The 9840-nt window shown below is 37.7% G+C and overlaps 1 protein-coding gene across 3 annotated transcripts in view; it reads left to right on the plus strand.

Annotated features, from left to right (window-relative positions):
* Positions 1–1171, plus strand: part of DDX4 (DEAD-box helicase 4) — a 65992-nt gene extending 64821 nt beyond the window's left edge. For all 3 annotated transcript variants that reach the window (XM_061187803.1, XM_061187805.1, XM_061187804.1), the window contains 2 exons: positions 288–398; positions 1094–1171. In XM_061187803.1, coding sequence (XP_061043786.1) covers positions 288–398; positions 1094–1171 — 189 coding nt within the window. The remainder of the gene's footprint in view (positions 1–287; positions 399–1093) is intronic.
* The last annotated feature ends 8669 nt before the right edge of the window (positions 1172–9840 follow it).

Consider the following 9840-nt stretch of genomic DNA (forward strand, 5'->3'; position numbering starts at 1 on the left):
TCATCGCGGTGCGCGGGTCTCTCACTATCGCGGCCTCTCTTGTTGCGGAGCACAGGCTCCAGATGCGCAGGCTCAGTAGTTGTGGCTCACGGGCCTAGTTGCTCCGCAGCATGTGGGATCTTCCCAGACCAGGGCTCGAACCCGTGTCCCCTGCATTGGCAGGCAGATTCTCAACCACTGCACCATCAGGGAAGCCCCTATATATATGTATTTTAAGGAAAAGTAAACTGTGCCAATCTTTGAGACTTTATGCATGTTGTATATGAAGTTTATTTTTTCTTTTAAAGGCTCAACAGGATGTTCCTGCATGGTTGGAAGAAATTGCCTTTAGTATGTATGTTCCTGGCTTCAGTGGTAGTACAAGAGGAAATGTGTTTGTATCAATTGATACTAGAAAGGTTAGTTGAAGGGAAAAATTTAGAACTTGGCTTTTAGTTATTCTTTGTAAATGTGCTATTGTGAAGTAACTATAACATTCAATAATTTACCTATTCCATTATTTTCATACCTAGAAGAATACTTTAATAGTTCTCTAAAAATTTTATATACATATTATATAGTTTTGGTCTTAAAGGTGAGGAGTTTGAGATTTATGCTCAGACACCTTCCTTTCCCAATTCTGCTGGCATTTTAAATTCTAATTTGGGATCTTCTGAGATTTTTGTAGGAATTCTTTATTTTTTGAATTCTGACCACATTATTAAGTAAGAAAATAATAGAGATGTGGTTGCATCTTTTCTGTTGTCAGTTTATAGGCAACATCATTTTTATACAGAAACAATGAGCATACTAATCATTAAATATTTATGCTTATTCATTGAAGTGAAGAGCTTTGTTTTTCCACTTGCCAAAACTATTGGCTTAAATTTTTCTAAATACTCTTACAAATACTCTGTGCATTTAGACTTTCCAGGTTTATACGGACCTTTTGTCAAATGGATTGGATTCAGTTGGAATGAAATTTTTTATATATTTGGGGAAGACATGGTGGAAAGCTTGAGTCTCTGCTCTCAGTCTAGGCAACGTAACTTTAAAGCTACATAAAATTAAATGTTTGTTTGTTTCTTTTTTTTTTTTTTTTAAGAATTACCAGGGCAAGAGCTCTTTGAACACAGCAGGGTTTTCTTCTTCACAAGCTCCTAATCCAGTAGATGATGAGTCATGGGATTAAAGCTAAAACAACCTTCAAGTTTGTGGTACAGTTTTGATGCAGAGAAGAAAATAGTTTTGATTTTTGATTTTTTTAATAGAAGTATGAAACCTGACACTCTTGTTTCTCCTGTCCTCTGTTCTTACTCCCACCCTTAAAAAAACATCCTTACTGACTAGTTATGTGAAATGCTAAAAGTTACAACGTTGCAGTTACTGATACAAATGGTGTTAACTGGAAAGATTAAAGCATTGTAAATGTCTTGCTTATTTTTATTGTATTCTTCAGGGGTTTTAGACATATTTTATGTCTAAATGCCATGTCTTAGTATAGTGTTTATTGATCCTTTAACAAACAGGACAAAGGATACACTTTTGGTTAAAAATTATTGGGTCCTATTTTTATTTAAAAGGAGCCTTTAAACAATAGTGAGTCACTGAAATATAATGACATGATTTTCATGACACATATAGTGAAAGACAAGCTTTTAAAAGTAATTTTGATTTTATATCATCAGATACATGATGAACATAGTTAAATGTTTGCAATGTGAGCTCTGTACTTAATGATACAACTGTTTGTAGTTATACTATATAGACATTCCTTGAAAATAAAGGATGAAACTCTTTTCCCCCTAAGTTTTCCAACAGCACTTTTAATTTTTCTTGTTACAGGTCATAGTTCTCAACTCCTGTCTTTTGAAATTTTATTGAGTCTTGTGAAACCAATGAAGTGAACAAAAAGTCATATAAGTTGAATATGTATAATATACATTAATACACAGATGTAATAATGTCATTCTTTGAACTCAAACTATATCAATAAAAAACATTGCTGTTCACTGTTATAATTTTTTGATATTTTAATATTGAGGGAAAAAACTCTTTTTTTCATTTACCATTATATATCTTAAACTTACTATGTCTAGAATGTAAGAAATTCTTAATAAATCATTAAATGAGTGAACCAAAACATTAGGACATAAAACAAGTGAGACGTAAATATTAGGGGGACAAAAATAATCAGTTTCAAATGTATGTTTTTATCACTTAAAATATCCAAAGCAACATTTCCCCAACATATATGTCTTGTTATAGGAATTTGGTTAATAAATGAGGCATCACATATGAAAAGAGGAGTGGAATATTCAACAGATTCTGTTGGGATAACTAGTTAGATGCCTACCCCATGCCATATTAAATATCAGCCCTATGTGAATTACATAAAAAATTACAACTACAGGAAAATACAGTTAAATATTAAACCTTTGAATTGGGAATGAGAGTTGACATTAAGCTCAAAGGACAGAGTCATGATGGAAACAACAAACAGATTTGATCACAAAAGAATTAGTTGCTTATATAAAAAGGTTAAACAGTAGACAAGGAAAAGTATTACTGTGACTACAGTGGATTATCAGTGTATAGTTATTTATATGTGGATATTTAGGAATTCTGTTAGACCAATGCACAAAGAACAGACAACTCAAAAAGGGAGGTTCAATTTTAAAAAAGCATGGGGCAGGAGTTCCCTTGTGGTCCAGTGGTTAGGACTCTGTGCTTTCACTGCCAGGGGCCTGGGTTTGATCCCTGGTCAGGGGAACTAAGATCCCACAAGCTGGAAAAAAGAAAAAAAAAGGGGAAATATTTAACTTGTACTGTTAATCTCACTTCTGGGAAAGGCTAATTTCCAGTTTGTTTTGTTTACAAAGAGCATTTATAAGTCATTTCTTTTTTTTTTTTTTTTTTCATTTCCTCAAAGAGCTTCTTGGTCATAGCCTGATTGCCTTAAAACTTCTTTTGGATTTGCTTGATTTGTCAAATTTACCATAATAGCATTACTGAAACAAATGTAAAAAGAGAAAGAAAATCATACATGATCCTACCATCATTATAAACCAACTGTAAATGTCCCAGTGTTCAATTACTTTCCTCAGTTCTAGGTATAGATTTGAATAATTTCTTTAAAAAATATCAAAGTAACGGATACACATATGACTAGAAAATAAAATTCTATAGAAAGATTAATAATAGCAATATTCTGCTGCCTCTCCCTTTCTAAATTGCTATTCCACATCCCACGAATACCTTTAATCATTTACAATGGTTGCCGTCGTATATTTTGTTTTTGTCTCACCAAGTTTAGACTTCTATTGACTTTGTGTGTGATAGATAAAGATCACTCACCTCACTCTTACTTCCTTGGTAACTTTAGTTTTTCAAGTTTTATTGAGATATAATTATTATACATCACTGTATAAGTTGAAGGTGCATAATGAGCATAATGGTTTGGCTTACACCGTATTGTGAAATGATTACTGCAGTAATCATCATCTTATATAGTAGATAAAATAAAAAGAGAAAGCAAAAGAAGAAAAAAATGGTAACTTTAATATAGTTAGAAGTACACTTTGTGAGATGATGATAAAGGCACCCTTTTCCTTCCCTCTATTTCTGTTTTTATATTACAACATCTGTAAACTATACATTTCCAAAGTTAATATTTGCATCCTATTCTATAACAAAAAGTCTCCCTTGTTATATCTACAGGTTGATTCTAAAATTGGAAATCAATAGGGTTTACATTATACAAATATTGTTCTCTGAATGGGCCAGTTAACATAGTCTGATTATCTTTACTATTTTTCCAATTTTGTCACCTCTGTGTTTCAAGGGAGAATTATTATAATTATTATAAATGCCAGGGTCAAGTGAAAATTGATCAAAACCATTTCGCATACCAGTTTGCTTTAACCTTGGGCCATACTCTTAGAGCAATTTATTTACCCTGTAGTTTGATTGTCTTCCTTTTTTCTTGTTGGGAGAAGAAACATGCCCTTTTCATCATATTATTACCTTTCTGGGTTCAAAGTTAGTATTGTCTGGAAGCTAGATCCCCAAATATGTTGGTGGTGTTAAATTTTATGAGTGGACATTTTAATTTTGGCGAGTACTTGGTGTGCTTTGCAGATCCCTGGGAGTGTGTTATATTTCTTTGATAATTTTTCCTAAGCTTTCTCTGTTCTTTCTTTATGGAACTTCTATTAATCAGATGCTAGAACTGTAAAATTAATCTCTAAATCGCCTATCGTTCATGTTTTTTCATCTTTTTGCTTATGTTCTGGTAGAATACTTACTATCTTTAAACCCGTTTAAAACATTTTTAGCAATTATATTTTATTTCCAATCTTATTTTCTTTTGTTTTTCTAAATGTTGCTTAATAATGAATGTTCTGCTTTACTAATACTTGTTTAATCCTTGTAATTTAACCCGAGAAATCTTTTTTTTTTTTTGCATTAAGCGTTTGTTTTCCTGCTGCTTGGCATCAGAAATCTTAAGCCTTTATCAACTTCTAAGTTGTATGTATATTGAACGCTGGCTTTAGTCGAATTCAGTAATCTGTTCATTTTTATGCCTTTCCCCCCAACCCCTAGAGTCTAGTGCCCTCTCCTCTCTAACTCTGTTCATCAAGGCCTCCTCTCAAGCGAAGGGATAGGTTGAGATGTGAATAATAAAGCTTAGATTTTCTTCTATTGAATTCTTTGCATTTTAAGGAGTCAAAGGTTCTGGCCTAAAGTGGGAAGCTCAAAATGTGGAATATCAAGTATCAGCTGTACCAGTGAAGGTCTGGGAATACTGGTGATGTTAGTAGAGAATAAAGATGAAGAATGGTCCTGATTTCGTACTGGGTACATGACTTACCTACTGCATTTGTCTGTTAGGGTCTTGGGGTAGAATAGTCCTCGTTTTCTGATTTAACTTTTCAGCATTGATAACATTTCGTTATAGGGCAGCAGCATGAGTTTACCCTCCCACCTTTCCCCTAGCTTTACACTTTGAGCTGTTTGTATAATCTCTTTATTGGTCCCCTAATTCGGGAGAAGACAGCTTTTCATGTTGTTTGGTTTGTATGCTCTTTATAGATTTTTAAATGTTTAAAATGTCACTATTAGAATTTCAGCCACACAACAGCGTGCATGATGCTGTGGTCGACAGGGGCTGCCTATGTTCAATGTTGGCTTCAGATTTCCCCGCTGTACCCCACGCAGAACAGGAAACCTAGTACCTCCTTTGTAGAAGTCCAGAATGGACTCGTATTATGTCCCACGGTGCTGGTGGTGAGATAAGGCGCTCGTTTTACGATCCGGCCAGCAGAGAGCCAAGCCTCGGCGGCCAGACGGCTGTGTGCGGCTGTGGCCACCTCGAAGCAGCCAGTGCTGGAAAGCAGCTTCGTCTGCATCCCGGCTCCGGCTCGTGGAGGCGGCCCCCGGGGGCGGCCCTGACCTGGTGGTCCTTCCTCTCCCGGACCTGGCAGCGCTCTCTCCGCGGCCGCGGCTGGGGAATGCCAACTAGTACTGGGGGCGTGGGGCGGCAGGAGCCTTCCCCCCGGGGCGGAGCCGGAGGTTGGCCTTATGGGATCTGAGGGACAGGGATGAGCAGCTGCTACGAAGGCGTCCCTGCCGCCGGGAGCTCCGGCTGACCAAGTCCAGGTGAGTGTGGGGCGTGCGCACGCGCGTGGTGGGCTGGCACCGCGGGGCTTTCCTCCGGCCCTCCCTTTAGAATCGCAGCTCCGAATCACTTTGGATCACGTAGGTTATCGACCCAAGTTTTACTTCAAATATCGGGGGATTTATCAACCTATGTAAAACCCATTCATAGACCCAGCGAAAGGGCCCGGGAACCGAAGATTAAATGACTCCTGCTTTAGAGACAGTTGGTGGTGCCCTGAGGAATTCCTCGTGAAGAGAGAATGGGGGTGGGTGTGTGTGGGTTGGAGGGGGGGAAACAGCAGGGTTAGTGTGCTGAGACACTGCGGAGGCTGGAAATTGCGGTGAGCAAATGATTTGTCCTAGAGCTTGGGGTCTGGCGATTCAGGTTAATCCTTTAACTAAGCGGCTCATTACTTGTTTTGCTGTAATTTAGGAGATTGCCAAATTGTCAGCGTAGGGTATTGAAATCTTCTTTTCTCGGGGGGATTTTGCATGTGAGAATTCCTTGAAAGATTTTTTTCTGCCGTCAGTATTTTCTGGATTTGGAGTCTCATGTGTTTGTAGAATTCTTTTTCAGCATTCAGGAACAAAACCCAACTTTTTCTCCCCTTCTGTGTATATGAACTTGTTAATTCTCCCAAAGTCTTGGCTCTATCTATTTAACTTGATTTTCTCCTTAGTTTTGGGAGGGGGTTACCATGTGGGGGGTAAATTCTCAACAGAAATAAGAGTAGTTTAAAATACTCAAAAACTTGTATGTGTAGGACGAGAAGCTCCTGTGTGACAAGGTAGGTATGATGCTTCATTATAAAGAACTAGTTGGAGTAACCTTAACACTGGCTTTATTTGTTGACTTGGTGTTGCCTAGCACTATCAGTGATCTGCTTTATGCCTCAGTTTGCTTTTATATAAAAGAAAGACAGTAACTGGATTTTTCTTCATCCGGTGTTCACCCAATGAAGATGCACACAGTCAGTGCATGCAGTTACAATAAAATGCTTTTAAAGAGGCAGCTTTGTGTAAGAATGCAGGGTATCATAGCCAAATGCTGGTGCACTTGTATTTTTATGTTCATCTTATTCTAATATTGAATTAGCTGATATATCCTTTTCTAAATTTTTTAAAAAATTTTTATTTTTGGCTGCGTTGGGTCTTCGTTGCAGCATGCGGCCTACTCTTTGTTGCAGTGTGCGGGCTTCTCACTGCGGTGGCTTCTCTCGTTGCAGAACACGGGCTTTAGGTGCATGGGCTTCAGTAGTTGTGGCGCATGGGCTCAGTAGTTGTGGCTCGCGTCAGTAGTTGTGGCGCACGGGCTTACTTGCTCTGCGGCATGTGGGGTCTTCCCGGACCAGGGATCGAACCCATGTCGCCTGCATTGGCAGGCAGATTCTTAACCACTGCGCCACCAGGGAAGTCCCTAGCTGATATATCAACATTCAATAAATAGTTGATTCTTGAGAAATATGTCAGAGATCACATTTGCAACTATAGTGCTTGAATTGCTTATAAATATCACAGGCATGAGTGACGCTTGTTAGTTGACTATTTCTGCATCTTACTATATTCCTCATCTATCGATTGTTTTATTAGTCTTAGGATGCTCCACCACTGGAGCATGTACAGATACTAATCAACTAATGCATTTGTGCCAGTTAAATGCAGTGCAGGTTCTGACAATTTTAACATGTTTGTTCTTCAGCTGAATTATCTTACTATATTACTAGTCATGGGGGATGGTGGAAAGTTTGGTTTCAATCATTTATTTCAATTCCGTAGACAGAATTACTGCTGCTATAGTGCCACAAAGTTAAAACCAGCGTTTGAAGTATAGAATGTCTTGGTGCCAAAATAAGCACAGTTTATCATAATATGGATATTATGAATGAAATATGTAGAGAGAATGATGGTAATCACATATTTAAAATAAGTAGTAACAGTCTTCTTGTAGTTTTCTCTGTATATAATTGGGTAGGAAAGTGAACCCTACTCAAGTCAGAAGACTCAGATTGACCTAAGTTTGAACCCGAGCTCAACATCTTACTATTTGTGTGCTTTGGGACAGGTTAACTTTTTAATCTTTTTATTTGAAATAAGATTTTCATATTATAAAATGCACAAATATTTAGTGTATGGCTTAAATTTTTACCTACATATACTTAAAACCATTGTGTGAATCAAGATGGGTAACATTTCTATCACCTTCTTGCCCCTTTGCACTCAACTCCCTTGCCCAGAGGTAACCACTCTTCTGATTTTTATAACCATAAATTATATTTGTTCCTGAATTCTATATAAATGGAATCATAGAGTACGCTCTCTTTTGTGTTTGGTTTTGTTTAGGATAGTATTTGTGAGATTCATCCATGTTGTGTGTATCAGTAGGTCTCTTGTATTGTGTGGTGTTCTGTCATGTGAATAAACTATAAATTGTTTTTCCAATTTCTTGTTGATGGGCATTTGAGTTGTTCCCAGTTTTTAACTACTATAAATAAAGCTTCTATGAGTATTCTACTGCAAGTCTTTTGGTGAGCACAGCCCTCAGTTCTCTTAGGCATGTACCTAGGAGTGGAATTGCTGGATCATAGGGTAGGTATGTGTTTAACTTTATTAGAAACAGACAGAGTTTTCCAAAATGGTTGAATCATTTATTATAGCCACCAGCATTGTAAGAGTGTTCCATTTGCTTCACATCCTCACCATTTTTTGGTATTGCTGGCTTTTAAAATTCTAACCATTTACTGTGGTTTTAATTTAGGTTTACCTGATGATTAGTGATGTCGAGCACCTTTTCATGTGTCGGTCATTTATTTCATTCTTTCTTCACCTGTTTACATGTCTACCCAGTCACAGTCTTCCCAACAGTACACCTGGGAGTGGTAAAAGGGGGTGGAGAAAAGGTGGAATCAAGGGGTGGGGTGCTATCTTGCTGCTTGGTGGTGACACCAAGAATTGTGAAATGGTTTATCGTTTTTTGAGTCACTGATTATATCTACTAGGATGACACTAGCTGCTTTTACAACTCCCAAAACTTCAGTGACTTAACAAGATAGAAGTAAGTTTTTGCTCACCTAACTATCCAAGGAGGGTGTTCCTGCAAGGTAGGTGGCCTCTCAAATTGTTACTTAGGACTTCAGGCTTCTTGCATCATGTGGCTCTGCGATCTTTGGTACATGGCTTCCAAGGTCTTTATGCTTCTCTTCATCAAACCAGGAAAAGGGGAAGAGGTGGGTGGGGGAAGGCAGAGGTGCACATATGGAAGACTTTTATGGATTAGGCAAGGAAACGGCATATAGATCTCTTCTCACGTTCCACTGTTGAGAATTTAGTCACATCTAATTGTAAGGGAGACTAGGTAAAGTAGCCTTTTCTGTACACCCAGGAAACTGGGAATCAGCTAGCAGTCTCTGCCAATACTGGTGAAATGGGATGTTCTTAGGAACAGTCACTGGATTTCTGTACTAAACTCAGTCAGGACAAAGACTAAATTCTTGATTTGTTTCAAGTAGCAAGGAACCTGTGTAAACTGCTAAGAAGATATTAAATAAGATACCTCCCCATTCTGTGTTTTTGCAACCTGCCTGTGCTGTAGGAGTTGGAGAGTGACCATAAAAGATAATGATAACTTAATAAATCCACTTTGTGATGGCTTAAAATGCTTTGGTGAAAGCTCTTATCCAGTGTAATTTTATTTATGTAATATCTTACATTTATGAAATGTAATTTAGGATAAGGTAATAAAATTTATCTTTCATTAATATTTCAGGAATTTTTGATACTAAAACTTTTTTTTTTTAAACATCTTTATTGGAGTATAATTGCTTTACAATGGTGTGTTAGTTTCTGCTTTATAACAAAGTGAATCAGTTATACATATACATATGTTCCCATATCTCTTCGCTCTTGCATCTCCCTCCCTCCCACCCTCCCTATCCCACTCCTCTAGGTGGTCACAAAGCACCGAGCTGATCTCCCTGTGCTATGCGGCTGCTTCCCACTAGCTATCTATTTTATATTTGGTAGTGTATATATGTCCATGCCACTCTCTCACCCTGTCACATCTCACCCCTCCCCCTCCCCATATCCTCAAGTCCATTCTCTAGTAGGTCTGTGTCTTTATTCCCGTCTTGCCACTAGGTTCTTCATGACCTTTTTTTTTTTCCCCTTAGATTCCATATATATGTGTTAGCATACTGTATTTCT

This window comes from Eubalaena glacialis, chromosome 4 (assembly GCF_028564815.1).
Source record: "Eubalaena glacialis isolate mEubGla1 chromosome 4, mEubGla1.1.hap2.+ XY, whole genome shotgun sequence".
NCBI classification, from domain to species: Eukaryota; Metazoa; Chordata; class Mammalia; order Artiodactyla; family Balaenidae; genus Eubalaena; species Eubalaena glacialis.